This window comes from Ammospiza caudacuta, chromosome 2 (genome assembly GCF_027887145.1).
Source record: "Ammospiza caudacuta isolate bAmmCau1 chromosome 2, bAmmCau1.pri, whole genome shotgun sequence".
In the NCBI taxonomy this organism is placed as follows: Eukaryota; Metazoa; Chordata; class Aves; order Passeriformes; family Passerellidae; genus Ammospiza; species Ammospiza caudacuta.
Window position 1 is genome coordinate 93869406 of NC_080594.1, and position 19349 is coordinate 93888754.

At 35.9% G+C, this 19349-nt stretch overlaps 1 protein-coding gene across 1 annotated transcript in view; it reads left to right on the forward strand.

Annotated features, from left to right (window-relative positions):
- CCDC138 (coiled-coil domain containing 138) overlaps positions 1-19349 on the forward strand; it is a 29139-nt gene extending 9790 nt beyond the window's left edge. The window contains exons 11-14 of the mRNA XM_058799885.1: positions 1064-1256; positions 3548-3724; positions 17587-17725; positions 18605-19349. Of these exons, the coding sequence (XP_058655868.1) occupies positions 1064-1256; positions 3548-3724; positions 17587-17725; positions 18605-18776 (681 nt within the window). The 3' untranslated portion in view covers positions 18777-19349. The remainder of the gene's footprint in view (positions 1-1063; positions 1257-3547; positions 3725-17586; positions 17726-18604) is intronic.

The window sequence follows — 19349 nt, forward strand, 5'->3', positions numbered from 1 at the left end:
GTAGTCATCATGTAGTATATTTAAAAAAAATCATGGAAGATATTAATGGATTTTACATATTAAATACATAGGAAAATTGGATATTTTCAGGTAGCATATAGAAAAGAAACTGTTGTCTTTGTAAAACATAAATTCATAGTGTTGACCACAGAAAGTGGCAAATGAAAAATAAATTCACCTACAAGTTAAATTTAAATTTTGCACTGTGTATTTAAATGTAGTTTCCCTATGTATGTGATTTCTTTTGTGATGTCTAAGCACATCTGAAGTTCTGGTTTTGCATATGTATTAACAAAGCTTGCACTAGAGAAGGCAATTATTTCATAGTGTGTCATTTATGGGAATGAGATTTGTTGAACATGATGGAAGTGAGTGGCAAAGCAGTGAAGAAATTTTGATTTTTCTGTCTTCTGCTTGGTGTCTAACCAGAAGACATTCCTTGTTCTTTTTGACCAGTCTGCCATAAGAAAATATTTAGCAATATAATAAAGAAAAAGACAGTTGTACTGTAAAGACCCAGCAGAGTGCTGTCAATGTTCAAATGCTAGAAACTTTGTAAATATCCTCAGTTTAAACTCAATACAATAGTAAGATGTTTGGTTTAGTTCTAATAAGTGACTATATTTTAAACAAGCATATTGTGAGGTTTGATTCTGTGGAAATATTTCTATAGAGTTTATGATGAAAATCTAGTAGATGTTACCTCTACAGTGTTTTTCAGCTTCGTATTTAGACCTTGATTCTTTACATGCTTTTAAAGGATATAACTTCAGGCAAGCTTACAAAATTGATTTGACTGAAACAGCTTTTTCTGGAACCAGAGGCAACTTAAATAACATCAGAGTATCCAGGACCCTCACTGATTAGTCTCTTGCTGAAGTGTGTGTTGATAAGGCACCATGTTAATATTGTTCAACAGCTTTTGAAACAAAGCAGTATCTCCTGTACTGATTATATTCCTGTACATGGTCAAAGCATTTGCAATTTAGTGTTTAATTGCATGGAGAACATATGTATGTCAAGTTGTAATGTTTGCACTAACCACATGCACTGTTTGAAGCAGCACACAGCAATGAGATCAACTATGAGGAGACTTGGTGAAGATATCTTCAAAGGCATAGTGAGTAAGGGAAACCCACAGAGTTCTTCTGAACAGCCTACAGAAAGTAAATCAAAGTCAGCAGCTTTCTTCAAGAGTTTCTGTATGCCTCTGAGGTTTCTGTCGACTTTGATTGTGCTTAAAACAGTGAAACAAGGTAGGTCAAGATTTTTTTAAATTTATCTATTTCAGTCAGATGCCTGGACTAAAAGCATTTTAATGATACTGTGGAGTCTATTATGCTTTATTAGTGAAAAGTGATTTTACTTGGGTATTGTGAAGCAAAATATAATAGTATAAATCTTGCTGTTATTCATTTTATGTTAGAATTTGTGTTTTTGTCAGTATGATGACTTGACAAGTCAGCATTTCTGAAGAGGGGGGAGAAGATAAAGGTTTCAAAGTAGACACTGTGAGATTACACTAATCAGATTGTGTCTGAACAGCGTGAGAAAAGATGTTAAAAATACAACTCAAAGAATAAGAACTCTTCTCTCAACTGATTTTTTAACTGCTGCCTTCAGTTTTAATGTCTTATCTTTCTTCAGGAGAAAAAGGGAACAAGGTGTTGCAGATCCTTTTTTATGGAAGTCAGACAGAAAAGTAAATATCATTAAGAGCAGGTGTAAGGTGTGATTGCTGTTTACCTGCAGCAGCTCAGCAGTACTGTGTGTCTGCATAACTGGGGCTTTCTGCAAGAATAAATTTTACAAGGATAGCATAAGAACAAACATCTCTATCACCCTTTTCCAACTCTTTGTGGTATCAACCACTTATTTTCCCTTTTCAAAGACAATCTAAAAGCATGGATCATTTTGATAGCAAGTAATTTTTTAGTGGAGTTACAACTGAGCAATCTAACCTAACCTCAGAGAAGGTTCTGCTTTTGACAGGAAGGTTGGACTAGATGCCAACTTGAATTATTCCTGTTTCCACTTTTGCTATCATTTTTCCTCAGAATGGTTTGTATTTTAAAATATCTTTACAAGTAGCACGTTTCTTTTGTCAGTAACATGAAGAGATTGATACAGGTTACAGAGATACTAATTTTCAAGGTACTCCTGAAATACCATGCAAAAAAGTCAAAATCAGATGCCTGCTTTGGCATCTGATTTTTTTAGTCTCTTCCATGAAATATGTTAGGTTTTGGGGCAATTCTTAGACAGCAGAGATCCACATCACAAAATTGCTACTATCTGTGGTCCCTGATTGACACAAAACAGGAATGCCAAATATTTTAAATGCATAGATAATGAATAGAGTTTTTATTCATAGAAGTTGTGCTTCTGGTTTAGATGTTTAAGCAGATTAGTGTGTTTTTATGCTTAATGACCTGTGCAATATTTATATTGTGAGTATTTATAGTTAATACTCACAGGAATAAAACATTGTGGAAGACCATCCTGACATCATTTATGAGCTAACACAGTGTTCCAGCTGTTGGAGGGAACTATTTCAGTCAACATATTTTGGTGAAGCATGATAATTAGTCTCAAATTGATACTCACATTCTAGGAATGTTTGATAAAAACAATGCAAGAAGAATTGAAATAAAAATGTAGTCATTGCAGAGACTGATTTTCCCTAAGCAGATGAACACTCCTGATTAGAATGAATCAGTTTAGCTTTTCATGGTTGCTTTGTACTGCTGGCTACTGTAGCACAGAAAATATGATCTGTTGTTAAACATATGTCAGATATCACCGTGTATGAATTACATGAATTTTGATCACTCTGACCACATGGCACTAATGATGTGATAAAATAGCAGATTTGGTTGGAACATATGTCCTCATTCCTTCAAAATGTCAGTATCCAGCAGATGGCACCGTAGTTAAACTTATGCAGTAGGATAACTTGTTTCCTTCTGCTTAATTTTCTGTGCTCCAGATGATCAATGCAATACCAAAATTCTGAGGAAGATTTGACAGCAGGAAGTTAAGAAAATAGATTGGTTCACTTAATCTACATCCTTTGTATAATTTCTCAAAATGGATGAGAATTTAAAATGTTTATACTGAAATATACAGCTTTTTAGAGAAGGAATGGGATTAGTTGCTCTCATGAAAATAATTGCTCTCACTCAGACAAATCAGCCACTGACTCCCTTAATAGAGGTTTCCCAGATGTTGAAACCAACATTGTCTCAAACTAACTGTGCAAGTTTGTATATTTTTTCCTCTTTAACAAAATATTTGCAGGACTTTACATTTGTAAGTATATTTTTCTTAAATATATGAATTGTAGATAATCTTTTTCTCCACTCACAATGGATTGTTAAGGAATAAAAGTAGGCAGAGGGCATCTTCAAATAAAAAGTAAATTTAGTATTTTCAGCTGTTTAACTTTTAAATGTGTATCTGCCATGGTAGCTGTCAGATAGTTGTTCACATGGCTTAATTAGACAAGGATTATAGAAGTTTTATTGCCTGTATTTGGTATTTTCAGTGGATTACCTGGCTCAGGCATTTGAGTCCCTTCGTGCAGACTTGAAGACAGATGAAGGGAAGGCCTTATTTTTGGAATACCAATGTGTGCCTGTTGTATTAAGTCACCTAAAAGTATCCAGTACAAGTCTGCTTTCCAGGGCTCTTGATGGATTACTTCAGATGACCATGGAATCTGGTAAATGTGGGTAATTACAAAAAAAAATATCATTATGAAAACAGGAGAGGAAAGCATACAAACAATGGACAAGCATATAAAAATACAGTGTAAAAGCTGTATAGTCTAATGTACTATTAGCAATTCTTTGTACATTCAGTAAAGACATAAAATGTATTTCTGAATTGTCCGTCTTTTTCTGAGCCATCTTGTGTTTTCCTCTCCCTCTCAGCCACTGTTTTGTATTTCATCTTGGTTACTTTCTTATTTCTTGCTGTGAAATTTTGTAGCTATATTTGGTTGGGTTTCAGTTTATTCCACTGTATTACCTTGCTGATATTTTTCTTTGAAGTCTGGCTGTGCCAGGGAACCCAAATCATGAAAACCTGCCAGAAGGTGGAGATAAAAAATAGGTTCTATTTTAATTCTCTTCCTAGTTTGGATGACCAGCTCACCCCCAATCATTTTTCAATTTCTAGGGTTTGGAAATGGTATTTCTAGATGAGATGTTTATGTTTTGCTGAATTTTACTTTGTGCTTTGGCCCTAGAAAAGCATTAGTAATCTTATTTGCCACAGCATTTCTCCAGGTGATACAGGTAAGGATCAATTGATAACCACCTGGATGAGCATGAAGGTAGTGACACATTCCAATGCCATGTTGAATAAACCTTGTGGGTTTTTTTTAAGATAAAATCACTCACTGCCTTTAAGAACAGAATTGTATGTTTGTTGTTTTGGAAGTATTTTTTATTATACATTGTACTAGTGAAATACAAAGTATGTTTGACTTGGGATGGAATGTTGAGTAAAAAGCAGTTTTGTAGCAACCTAAGTTCAAAAATATTTAACTAGAGTTCTGTTCTTCCTTTTTCTGACCAGGTAATGAATGCAATTTTACACTATTCTTCCTAGTAGTCATAACTGTGATTGGGAAGGAATTAATTGAATGCACAAAGGTAACCATCTAAGCAGGATGGACAGTGTTTGGTGTTTCTTTGGGTAATGACTGTGACAGTACATCTTCTGTTACCTTGCAGTGGTCATTCTGATACACTAGGTGCCTGCAGTTTGAAGAATAATGAAGATATATTGCGAGACTCAAATTTTGCTTGCTTGCTTCTCAGAGAAGTTGTGTTTATGTAAAATCAGGGAAGGAAGAGTACTGTGTAATTAAATTGACATTTGATTGAAAATTATTTCTTGGCAACTGGATATAAAGATTATATTATGTAGACGTCTTTTGTAGAATAAATTTCCAATACACAAATTAGGCATGGTCTGCTCTTTTCCAATACATAGTGTTTTGCAAGAAATTTTTAACAATGAGAAATAGTGTTGCTGATGGGAAATTGGGATTTCATTCCTTTGTAAGCTTCCAATTAAAAAGTCATTAAAGACAAACTTTGGGAGGCAGCAGTGACTATTCAGAAGAGAGCTCTCTGTGTTAGAGTAAAACAGAAATTCATGCTCAGTGTTAAAGCTGTATTCATGTGCAGCTCTAAATATGAAGACATAGGTAGTGGCTCTTTACTAAAATATGGAGTCATATTACCCAAAAAGACAGCATCCAGTCAACAGGAGGCAAAGTCTAGACTTCTATTTTTTTATGAAATATGTACCATCCTAGGCATTCTCTCAATTTGTTGCAGTAATTTTCTGGCTCTATGGGAGTGTTACAATACTCTTGCTCAAAAATAATACCTTTAGAGATTAAGCTATTGGAAATTAAATTGAAAAAAAGGCCACTGGAAATTTTTCTAGCATATGATTTTCTATAGCTTTGTTTTTTAAGGTTATTTTTTATGGGATGTTTTTACAGATTCGAATCTCAGTTGTCCAGGCTGAAAAATGTGAATCAGATATGAAATAACTACTGTGTTGCAGTACTACTCCCTGTAACTGCATGTACCTTTTTTTTTTATAATAAGCAATGAATGCTAATGTTTCTGTGCAGTCCAAGCTTAGCTGAGGTCTTTAGGTAGGTTCTTTCCCCTGTAAGAAATTCTTTTTCTCATGTTCCAGAAATGAAGCCTAGGTTTCCCTCATATACTGAGGATAATTACTTAAGCTGCATGTGAGGAATCCCAGAAACATAGAATGTGCTGAGCTGGAAGGGACCCATCAGGAGCATCAAGTTCAATGCCTGGCCTTGTGCAGGACACCCCAAGAGTCACATCCTGTTCTCCAGACTGTTGTGCAAAGCTTCTTGAATTCAGACAGCCTTTGTGCTGTGATCACTTCCCTGAGGAGCCTCTTCCAGTGTTCAACCACCCTTTCCATGGATATCCAACCTAAGCCTCCCCTGACTCAGCTTCATGTCATGTCCTCAGTTTCTCACACTGCTCATGAGAGTGACGAGATCGGTGTCTGCCCCTCCTCTTCCCTCTATGGGGATATTGCTGACTGCAAAGGGGACTCCCCTGAGTCCCCCCGAGGCTGAACAGACCAAGTGACCTCAGCAGCTCCTCATACAGCTTCCTCTCTTTGTCATCCTCGTGGCCTTGCTTTGGACACTCTCTCATACTTTAATGACTTCTGTATATTTTATTCCCAAAACTGCCCCCTGCACTTGAGGTGAGGCCTCCCCAGCTCAGAGCAGAGCAGGACAATCCCCTCCCTTGCCCAGCTGGCCATGCTGTGCCTGATGCCCCCGGGACAGGACTGGCCCTCCTGGCTGCCAGGGCACTGCTGGCTCATGTTCACTTTTCTGCTGACCAGGACCCCCAGGTCCCTTTCCTCAGTGCTGCTCTCCAACCTCTCATTCCCCAGTCTGTCTGTACATCCAGGGTTGCCCCATCTTAAGTGCAGAATCTGACACTTCACAGTGTTAAACTTCACATGGTTGGTGATTGCCCAGCTCTCTAACTTGTTGAGGTCTCTCTGAAGGTACCTACTAGTCTAAGACAGGTATTTCTCTTGATGGAAGCTAGAATGAGAGTCTCCAGTACTGCTTAAGCAGATTTGGGATTGTTTTGCATGTTCTTAACATTTTGGATCAGTATCATTATTTGGCTTCACAGTATGTCTGGTACAGTGGGTTCAAAATTCAGTTTTCCCTTGCAAGTTCACACAACACTGATGGTGCTTCACTTACTGAAAATATGATGTGAAATGCAACAGCTGAGGCATTAGTATCATCTTTTTTCTCTCTCTGTACAAGACCTTAATGGCAAATTAAAATTAATAGTCTCACTGCTGTGGATGTTACTGGCAGACAGCCTTTCATACAGTCCATCTCCAGGAGTTTAGCATAACAAGCTGTGAGAGTCCTGACACCAACATTTCAATGGGAAACGATAGAGGACTGAAAGGTGACATACCTCAGTACTTTTTTCTCTTTCTACATCTCCTCCGTACAGGGGTAGATAACACCTGGAGTGTACCTATCCAGCTGAGCCACTTGTGGAATTCTGTGAAGAAATGTTTAAGACTTTTGGTACCCTTAGGAAGCTAATTTCTATGTGCTTCTTGAAACTTGCATCAAGTTTAGCTTATTTTCTTGACATCTGTGAGTTTCCATGCCATTGTAGAATTCTAAAAAACTAATCCCACTATCTAATCCCCTAATATAGTGGGATAGCCCTGGCTGAACACCAGGTGCCCACCAAACCACTCTGAAACTCCCCTCCTCAGCAAAACAGGGAAAAGAAAATAAGATTGAAGAAATAAATTTTGGGTCAAGATAAAGGCAGTTTATTAAAGCAAAAGCAAAGTCCGCACATGGAACCAAGGAAACCAAAAGATCCCATCAGTAGATAGTGTCTGACCACTTCCTGGGAAGTGGGGCTTCAGCATGCATAGAGTTTGCTCCAGAAGACATGTCATAAATAATGAATGCCCCCTTCCCCTCTCATGCCTTCCTCCTCCTCTCTTCCCTTGGCTTGTGTTGCTGAGCTGATGCCATATGGTATGGGAGTCACTTTGGCTCAGCTGCTCTGCCTGTGTCCCCTCCCAGGACCTTGCCCAACCCGTCCAGGTGGGGGGGAATTTACAGAGACAGTGTTGGCACTGTGCTGGCACTGCTTAGCAGTAGCCAAGGACTGGTGTGTTACCAGCACCTTTCTAGCTCCCCATACAAAGCACAGCACTTTGAGGGCTGCTGTGAAGAAAATTAGCTCTTGTCTCAACCAGACCAGTACACCCAATCATTAACATATTTGGAATTGTAACAGTGTGAGTGATATACAGAATATATATATGTGTGTGGTATAAATATATATATATGCTGATCTTGTTTGCCTCACCTCTTTTACACAAATCTTAGGGCCTAAGGAAGAGAAAAATGTTCTACTGATCATTGTTCTTGTCATATACAAACTCATTCATAGCTGGACCAAAGGCTGACTTTTAAAAATCAGGGGAGAAAAAAGTTGAGCCTAGTATGTTCCTCAGGGTATAAGAGTGAGAGGAGCTGCTGAAGATGTTATGCAGTAATTCAGACAGTTTACTTTGTGTCAAAAGAGCTTCAGTTTCAGTTTACTTTTATACTCTCGTAGTGTCGGGGTTTTTTCCATATTCCAGTACTTCTGTGGATTCTGTTCATTACTTTTACTGTTTGTAGATTTGAGGAACAAAATTTTGCAGCTGTGTTTTGTAAGCTGGTCCTTACCTAACCACTTGCATTTTGTTAGCAAACTGCTTATTTTTACCTTTTCTAGAAAGTTAATAAGCAACTGAAATGAAATGTAGGCGATTCTTATGATAAACAATATAATTCTAAAGAATTTATATTTCATGTTGTTTATATGATGGAGAATTTTTTTTTTCAGATGAACTCAGTGGCCTAAGTTGCAGTGTGGTTAGTTTAGTCAGCTCCCTTTAGGGGAAGTAATAGGTTGCTTCTGAATTCTAAATGTGGGAGTGAACAGCTTGTTTTGAATGTGATAGTAGAAAATCAACTCTACAAAGATATTTTATCTCTTTCCTCTTATTACATTCTGCTAATGTTTTTGTTTAAAACTGTACATAATGGTGTATAAATTGGTTTAGCTATATTTTTACTGTAGCTACCTCATTGGTTCCTTTCTTGTTCCATGGTCAGACAGGAGGACTGTCAGTTCAGTTACATCCTTTTCAATTTCTTTTTTGTGCTCTGTACCCATTGCCAGTATTTCGATCCATATTTGTTTTCTGGAGGATGCCAACCTTTCCCTTGCTACAAAGATTGACTGATGAAAGCAGAGTCAAGGGATCAAGTCCTGCAGTGTTATTTTAGTCATGGTGCTCTTTTCCTTGAATCTGAGGCTTCAGATGAGTGCCATAACATTCAGCTTGATCCTTCTTTTGGTCTATGAATCTAATGAGTGGTCTATAAAGGCATCTTCCTTGCTTTTCATTAAGGAAAAGGATAAGACATCTATTCCTGCTCATTTAATAAGGAAGAAAGATTTCAGTACCACAGCTTTTGAAGGTTTCCTTACTTTAGTTAAGGAAAACAAGCTACCAGGCCATGGTGTTCAGTTTTTAGTCCCATCTCTAAGCTATGACCCTTGTGAAGACAGATCTAAAACCAAAATCTTCTCTGTTAGAATTGTCATAGAAAGTAGGTTTAATATCTTGTTAAATGCTGAATGGCTTGTGATTGATTTCCACAAATGCAGAGTGCTCTGACTGCCTTTGAAATTTTGAGAGCAAAACATTAACTTCTACATGCCAAAGTTTCAGTTTAGTCAAATGGCATATAATTGCTTAACAAAGCTCTTACCATTTCCCATTAAAATTACTATGAAAATTAATGTTTGATAATTAAAGTAATTGTTACTTCTAATTATCCAGATTGTTATAGTATGAAACAGTGGCTTCCAGGGCATCTTCGTACCCCAAAGTTCCCTCCCTAAGAATACAAATATCTTTCCTCAGCAGACCTTGTTTCTAGAACAGTACTTGCAGCACACTTTTCAAGAGAATTCCTGGATACCAGACTTGAAACATTTTCTGGAAACAATATAGTAATAAGTAGCATGACCTCATCAAGAAAATTTGTTCTGTGGGTGTTGAAGAACATCACATCATTGGTATTAAATCACTTTGTAGCTGAATACTTGTCATATGCAATCTTGTTCAATAATGTTCTTCCTGTCTTCTCACACATCTTACTGTGTTTATTTTAAACTTGTAAATCAGTTTAAAGGGTTTCAAATGATGTAGTGAGTTTATATTCCCCTATCAAAAATACCATTGTTAACTGCAGTCTGGTTCATGCCTGATTTGGAAACTGTTGACAGAGAGCTCCCTGCCTCGGTTTCACATTGTGCACTTTTATACAAAGACATCATGTGTCTTAAATTCCTCCTGCAGTGGTATCTGACTGTATCAGGTAGATTAGTACATTCCCCTTTTCCAACTTTAGGTTCATTCAATGAAATCAAAACTTACCTTCTGACTGGACATTACAAAACACTGGCATTTGCTTTAAATAAAACTTAAATGTACTTTGTCTTCAGGCTTGTTTCTGTTTTGCAGAGAGTATATTTTATATGTGTGTACTTATTCACAAATCAAAATGAGAGCACCTTCAAAAAAAAAGTCTCAAAATGATGCTCTCAAGTTTACTGTAAGTTATGGCACATTCTGGTAGGGCTTACGTGTGATTTCTTAGCCATATTGACATAACTGAAGAATTTTAATAACTGCAAAAATGAGCTGTATTTACATATTCACTGAACCTTGCTTATAGTTTTAATTTTTTTTGGGAAGAAAATATTATGGTCATGGATAACCAAGTCTGTAGTCTCAGTCCAGATGTAGTCTCATAGGGAAGTTAATGAAGCCAGTGAAGATAGAAGGATTTTCTCCATAGTAAGAAGCTGTGTTTATTTAAATGTAAACTGGAGTCTTCTTACATTGACCATCTATAGGACACTTTTTTCCTTTTTTGCTGGAATGCTTCTGTAACTGATGCTGGGAATTCTACAACATGCACTGTTCTATGGGTACTTCTAAAAAGCTAATGGTCAGAATTTGCCAAGAAAACTCAAACCTACCCCTTTATGTTTCCTTTTGAGTCTTAGCATTTTGAGACTTTACAGACTACATGCAGTGTGGCATGGAGTAAAAAATGCTCATATGCCTAAACAGATTAAAATTCAACATTTTCCAGCATATTATCTTTACTGGTAACTTTGCAGGATTGCAGCTTTTCAAGTGAGTTTTTTCTGCAGCACTGGAAGGATAGAAATGTCAAGTTGGTGAATATTGTACTAAGATAGGATTCCCCTGACCTGTGTGAAAAGCAGATGTGAAATTGTCCTGAGGACTTGTGTTTTGAAGCTATAGTGATACAAATGATTTACAGCTTATGTGGCATGAACACTGAAATACAAATCATTTGAAAGGAAATCCTTCCTCTATTATCCTATCTTACCTTTGTAATTTTTATTTATTCTTCTGAAAACAGTGGATAATTGTGTTGGATTAATAAATGTTTTAGTTCAATATTTTAACCACAGATAAGGATCTCTAACTCTGTTAAATGCAGACTAGATAATGCTAGGACCCACCTATATGTGCTGAAAGCGAGCAAGTACACCAAAATTTTGCACACATTTTTGTTAATTCAATTAAAATTTATATTTAATACTTTGATTTTGATGAAATTCATTTAGTATGAAGTACCCATCTCTAATAACAAATAACATCTGTGTCATTATTTTCTCCCTCTTCTAGTACAAATCATGTAATAGTTAGCCATTCTGAATTTTGGACCCCTGTCTCATCTACTCCAAAACAATAAATAGAAGAAGCCATTAAATATAAAGTTATGTAGAGCCAAGTAGCCATTTCAGAAGTAAAGGTTCACTGTCCATTTTGGATAATAACGTGGTTCTTAAGCAGTGTATCAATTTGAAGGTAGATGTGAATGTTAACTTTTGAAAATTATTTTATGTTAAAAAGAGTTGTTTATATCAGTATTTGGATATACACATCCCCTTTCCAGTCAATTTAAGTTATGAAATCTTTAGAACACTGAAGTTTATTCAAGTAAGATCTTGTTTGCTCTTATTTACTAAACTTGCATATTTTTAATAAAAACTTTACAATTTTATCTTTTTCCATAAAATTATTTAAGTAGGAAGAATATTTTTATACATGTTTTGTTTTGTATTTGACTGTTAGAACTATTGTACTTTTTAGCCAGCTTTTTTTGGAACAATGTCATAATTGATATAATTCCATAATGAAAGGCTTTCCTTGGAAATGGAAATTTAAAATTGTATAATTTGAGTAATGTCTGTGCATTGTCAGAGTTCAGACTTTATATACCCTCTCACTTTAATGTTACAGAACTACAGGTGATGCTTTTATGCTAAGGTTTTCTTAGCATTTGTGTTTGGAACAAAGCTCCTTCAGGTGTGTGCTGAGAGAGATGTGATTCTTTCTGTGATTCTGGTATTTCATTGAGCCTTTTCTGGCTTCTTGAACAAAGAAACCCATAGTAGTGTACAACTGCAATTTAAAATGCTACCTAGGTTATTTGTAAAATGTTTTTTTCTCTCTGTCAGGCCTTATCAGATTCAGTCTTTATTGGTAAGGCTGTGTTGATTGCTCAAATACAAGCTGAGTTCAATCAGCACAGCAAAAGCTTTCATCCTCTGATGATCAAATCCATCCTTTGATCCACTGATCATCAGTGATTTTCCAGGAAAATTGTATGTTGATTTTTAGTATATCAACTTTATGCTTCTGCTATTCTAGCAAGTAAGATAATTCTGATTTCCATGTATTTTATACCTGCTGCATTCTAAGTAGGAAGTTCCAGCATGGAATTTTATTAGACTATTCCTACCTTTATACCATAGTCATTAACTAGTACACTAGATAAGCACAATTGAAAAAATCAGTGTTTAAAACTGGAGTTCATTTTTAGTGAATTCCTTACAGAGCACACCTTCCAGCCATTCTACTAACCCCCATTTTCTGCAATAGAATATCACGTGTTGCTTTCTCAAATGGCATTGACATTTAGATTAGTTATAACTGCTGTAAGCATTTATTTACCAGACAAAAATACCTGACTATTCTGCCTCAACAACTGGAATTCCTATACACATACTTCAGAAAAACCTATTGTACATTTTATTTTCTTTTTTATTTCTCAGCTTTAGTTCCTGAAAGGCACATATATTCAGTTTTCCGTTTTTTGGTCCAAATCCAATAAATACATTGCATTGACTGTTCTCTCTTTGCAAAGTGTTGCTTCCTGACTTGTTTTTTACCAATCGGGGGGTTTTTTACTTGTATTTTTACCCCCCAAACAGTGCCCTCTTCCACACATTGAGCAGCCACTTTTTCAGGAGAATGCTGTGAGAAACAGGGTTTTAGTGAAGTCCAGGTAAACCATATCCACGGTCTTTTCCTCGTCCACCAAGCAGGTTACTTGGCTGTGGATGGAGATGAGGTTGGTCAAGCAGGACCTGCCTTTCATAAACCCATGTTTGTGCTGGCTGGGCCTGATCCCTGCACATGCCATGTGGGGACACTCAGAATGAGCTGCTCCATGACCTGCCCTGGCACCAAGGTTGGGCTGACAGGCCTCTGAATTGTCCTTCTGGCCCTTCTGGTAGATGAGTGTCACAGTTGCCAGGCTCCAGGTATCCAGGCCTTTCCCCATGAACCAGAACTGCTGGTAAATGATGGAATGTGGCTTGGTGAGCATTTCCCACTGACTTCCTCAATACCCTTTGGTGGATCCCATCTGGTCCCAGAGGCTTGTCTGTGTGTCTGAGTGGTGTATCAGGTCACTGACCATTTCCCCTTGGATTATGGGAGCCTCCTTCTGCTCCCTGTCCCTGCCTTCCAGCTCAGGAGGCTGGATACCAGGAAAAAAACTGGTGTTGTTATTAAAGACTGAGGCAGTGAAGGCATTGGGTAGTCTTCTCCTCATCCTTTGCTATGTTTCCACCTCACTGCCAGTAAAGGGTGGTGATACTCTTGGTGGGGAGACCCTGCTGCATCACTCACTTGCATTGCTAAGATGCATTCTCCTTTCTTCCAGCAGATCCTCTTGCAATTAGAAAATGAGGCAAAACTGGCATCGGTAATTTGTTGAAACATGAACTTAGAGTTGTCATTTTATTTCCTGAAGTGACATAGCTTTAGGTATGAAAACAGAATTTTCTGGGTAACTATAGCTGGTGCGATTTTATGCTGTGTGACTGATTACTTTGAGGGTAAATTTCATATGAATCCTGTCAACAATGATAAATTGCTTATTGTTCGTTGCAGTCTACCAATCAGGCCAAGTTAATGCAACTACAGCACGCTCTAATGTTTTAAGGATACCACTGGAGGCTTTTGCAGATTATTTTAAATTGTGACAAAGTCCTGTCAGGATAAATTCCAATTATATTTTTCTAAAATAGTTAAAAGCAAAATCTATGCAGAATCTAAGCCACCAAAATATTTAAAAATGTGAAGCTTATTATTTTTAGTTAATCAGCTAGAGATGCATTTAAATTACATATTTATTTTGTTCATATTCTGATTACTTAGAATATAATCTTCAAAAGCTTATCTGAATTGAATATATAAACAGTGTTCAGAAAGTCCATTTAAACATGTACTTTTTTCAGTTGGGTTTCACGTGATTAACTTTGCAAATATTTAGACATTAATATCATGTTAGCTTTTCTGTTTTATAGGAAAAATCTTCTGTCTTAAAAGTAATGTTGTCTTTTTACGTTAATTTGTAAAATTCAAAGTCAGAACATTCTTACAGCATATATTTGTGTGTGTGTATTTTTTTTTAAATGTAATATATTTAAGGAACCAGTAAGGGCAGGTCAGCAAAGAAATATTCAGGTCAGCTAAATATGGTATTTGTTTACCCTGCAGAAAAGGAATTAAAAGCATTTTATGGCTATTTAAGCATATTTTTAGGAATAAATTGTAGGATTGCCCTGTTCATCCAAGCAGTCTTTGTTACCTTCAAATCTCTCATGAATCAGAGGTCAGATGAGTCAGAAGTCATGCTAAATGAGTTTTTTAAAGCCATTTGTTGTCTTAATAGGCAATAGAAAAAAGAACGGCCTTTCTTCTCAGTTTGTTTCTTGAACGTCAACATTCTCATAAAGAAAAGAATAAATATATGTATTTGTTCTTTTCTTCTCTTTTTGAAAAGTGTCTTTGGTAAGTAAGAGATACTGTTTCAGATTTTTGTTGTTAAAACACATTTCATCAGCGGTGCAGTGCAGGTTGATAGGACCAACCATTTCTCTTTCTTGGGAATAGGCAGTCATTTGGGGCAACTGTTGCAAATTTTAGAAGAATCTCTATAAATTTGTAGCTCCATAGAATTACTATAAAGTTACAGACTATATAATTTGTAGTCCTAGATTTTCATTGCTTTAGAGAAGGTTATCTCTTCCTGCTATTGTACAGAAACTTTACTTCAAACACTCTTCAGTGATGTTTTGTCAAGAAGCACTCTTAAGATGGTGATTGTGTTCATTGGGCTTTGCTTATTTGCTGTTTCTGTTCATAGTTTTGTCACCTCTTCTCAAGGATTTTAACAAGCTAGACTCACTAGGGCATTACAGCATCATACCAGAAGTGAAATTTTAGTTAATCTTTTTTCCAGGTTTAAGGCTCTGCTGTATGTACTTAACAGCCCCAGAGTTCTGCCACAGAGAGCAGTGGCTCAATGAAGAGCACCGAGTGTATGTCAGTCACGTATCACTAAATGTAGCACACGTGGTGAACTCATCTAAGGATTTTCTGTTTGCTCTAATTGACAGATAACCCTGAGGTTTTTTCTATGACAATTTCTGAAAAATTATATCTTCTGCAGAGAAAGTATAGAAATACTGAAAAAAATATTAAAAGTGTTATGCCTTGAAGACCATAAGCTAAAATAAAATTAAAAACAGTATATTTACTTGTCTTTTTTTCACTGATTGCTGCTTTCTTTTCTACTTTACTTTCATTCTGGTTTAATATTTATTATTATTACAGTTTAGAGACAGTGAATTGTAACTGGAAGTAGTACTAAAACAGAGAAGACAATGTGTATTGTCCTCTCTGTTTTAGTACTACTTCCAGTTACAAAAGCCATAGGTGTATTAAACATGGTAGGAAGAATGCAAAAAACACAGAAATAGATGTAAACAAAATTAATTTATAGTGATTTATTTCCTTGATAATGTGTATGTCTTTGACTAATTGTTGTTTTGCATTGCTTTGGGTAAAGAACTGAGGATACTTCAGCTATGCAAACCACAAAACATCTGCCTGCCTTTTCCAAACTTTACAGAACGTCAGTTGTTGCTTTTTATTGCTGCAAGGTTGGCCTCTTGCTACCAAGCTCTGTTATTATCCTGCATCTGTGTGTTTTCCATCCACACATTCCATTATGTATGTTGTGGATTCCGTCTGATGAATCCAGCATTTTAAAGCAAAGGAGCAAAATCACCTCTGCTGAAAAGAGAGAAAAGGTTACGTATAGCTGTAGTTTCTCTGATCTGTGATAGAGGCATTTGCTGCTTCTCAGTCTCTTTGTTTGAGGGTATAAACCAGGAAAGGCCCACAAGTCTCTAGAGTTCCCTGTGTATCAGAGGTGGCACTTGGTCATTTGTTGGAATAGGAATAACTGTCCTTTTATCCTTACCAAATATCCAACACAGCCTTACCAAATATCCTTGCTGAATATTCAGCATAAATGCACAGTGCAGAAAATTAGTTATCTAGGCTCTTGGGCTGACTTTAAATGCCAAGTTGATTTGTTTTTAAAGCCCTATTTCAAACAGTTTTCCATAGCATTTCTTCAGATTTTTTTATCAGGAAACCTTCTGAAATAAATTAAAACCTTGAATTCACTCCAAGGCTACTTGTTACATTTAATAAATGGTATGTCCTTGAACAAGGAAGGGGAAAATTTTGACCAAAATGTACATCCAGCCCTCTTTGTACTGATAAAAACATCTTGAGATCCTATTTATAAATTACAGTATTCAGGTTATGAATTTTTCTTAATGTCTTGTTTGTTGGTTTGTGCTGTCATTTGCATATTGCAGTTTCTTATTAAGTGGAACACATTAAATATTTTAACATTATGCAATTAAAATATTTTCTTCACGTGTGTTCTCATAATGCAAATACTCTGTGGTATATGAAAGTCTGTTAATTTTAAGGAAAAACAAATTGTTACTTCTTCTCTTTAAGTTTTTGCTATAAATTAATCTATAATATAATAACCAAGAATGAAATAACCAGATAACAGATTTAACCTTATTATGAAGTTACTAGATTTTGGGAGACAAGGTAGAGGGAAATGCTTTTCAGTGAGACATAAAAACTCATCTGCTATTTTAAGGGAGGGGTTTTTGGTTTTAATTGTTGTACAGATCTTACTTTTACCTCTTAATTACTGTGTTTACTCTCTTGAAACTGAGTACAGGGACAATATGCTGATGATGAAAGATTATCAGGTCTCACACAATCTCTTATATGTACTATCCCTACCTATGTGAACTGCAGCACTTTAAAGTATTTCTTTCTGAGTCATTTTGCTCAGCCTAATGTTCCCCTCCCATGGTCTGAAGGAAAGAACCGTGATAAATGAGCATTACATAAACATTTTCAATGTAAGATTTTTTTATTTGAGTTTAAAATTATTCTGTTTCCTGTTTTCCTCTGTTCTCAAGAGAATAGACACTGCTTTAGTTCAAGGATCAATAGTGTCAGAACTCTTAGGAAGATGCATTTTTTCAGTTTCTAGTTTTACCTGAGTTTTGCATCACATGTTCAACAGAAACTGAAATATTTGGATGTTGTAATTATTGCACAGCAAGAAGCATTTAAGGCCTTCTAAAGGTATCAATAGCAGTTACACTTTTCTCTGCACTGAACTCTGTGATACGGTTTTAAAATAATTTTCTTTTCCAGGTTCCTTACAGCCTTTCCTTGAAGCCTGCAGCAATGAATCCTTCTTCCAGACTTGCTCTGTATTGCTTCGAAGTTCTAAGCTAGATATTGCAGTTTTGGAAAAGCTCTGTGTTATACTGCAAAAACTCTCCAGAATAAAGTAATCCTTTATTACCATTATTCTGTTAGCTATTATTAGGTTAATGAACTTGGTGACCTTTTTTCTTTTCCAAAAACTCATCTCTGTTTCTCTGTTTATTCCCTCCACCATATACAATGCTGGACTTGTGATTGTAGCAGTTAAATTTAGACTGTTCCTGCCATAGAGGTTTAAGATAAGCTTCTCAATTAGTTCAATTAGTGCATAAATCTAGTTCAATTTGCAGAGTACAAACTAGAAAAAAGCCTCACAATATAGACTTAAAGAGGAGTTATTCCTTACATCTGCAGGTGACAAAAATGCTTAGAATTCTTAGCAGAGAATCCTAGACTTCCAGTTTTACTCAGCTACTTAGTAGTAAGTGCCTTTGAAATTTTAGTCTTATATTTGACTTGCATTTAAGCTTCATCAGTTTTCATTTCCTTAAAAAATTTAAGATTTTGAGCCAATTGAGCCCTTTTGGGAATGTTCAGCTTTTTAAAATGTGTTCCCATTGCTTGCTGATTATTGGATTATTGTAAAAAAGGTCATCATATCAATAGTAAGGTGCTGCTGAGCTTCACTGGCACATTGCTCAGTGGGGTGTTTCATTATTGTAAGGCATATCTAAACTGAGGAATTTCTACATTGGACTTAAAGCTGTTGACAAAACTGAGGTTTTCATTTCTTGTAAGGAATAAAATTGAACTCTAGGAAAAAGAATTTTCCGATAAAATAATCTAAAATTGTAACTGGCATTTAGTAATCAAAGTAAAACTGACTCACAAATCCTATTTTTTTTATTTGTCTCTGAAATCCTATTTCACATAAGTGAAAAACCCTTTCCTTGAGCTTTCTCCATTTTAAATTGACAATTTTTTTATTCAAAATCTTTTGCAGAGGCAATAAGAAGCTGTTTGAAATGTTTGGTCTTCATCGAATGTTCCAAGAACTGCGCAGAACTGTGGATCCAGGTCACACCTTCCTTTGTATAAACCTCAATTCAATTCTGCTGAATTTGGAATTCTTGACAAGTAACTCTCTTGACTCCAGTCTAAGCACAAGTCACTAGCACTAGCTTTCAATCTAACTATTGTTCTGTATAATTGATACCAGCTGCCTATGTTACTTGAAATTTGGAAGGGTTTTTTTTACTGATTTGTAATAAATACATTAAACAGCATCTCAGTACTGTGCAATTTGCTGGCTATCGTGTGGATTCTCACATTTCACTCATTCATAAAAAGGAAAATTAAAAACTTTGTAATATGCTAGATGGCTTTCTTCAATATTTTCTAAAGTGAAATAATGCTGCTGTTGTAAATGACTCATGCAATTGAATCCTTAGAGTAAAGATCAGAAATACCAGTCTTTCCTTATAGGGATGACTCTTACTTATTTTTGACTCTTCAGAGAATTTTATAAATTCTTTAATTTATTTTATGTTGATAAGTAGCAGATAGGTATCTTAGCAGATTATCTTTTGATAAACCTGCAGTTTTAGTGATTAAAACCAGATTTTTATTTAACATAACTAGATGTATTGAATAAGGAATTTTGTTGGTTTGATTTCAGAATTTTCTTAGAGTTTGTTTGATCTTTTCCTGTATTTAAGTAGCATTTAGTATTTTTCCTCTTTTGTATA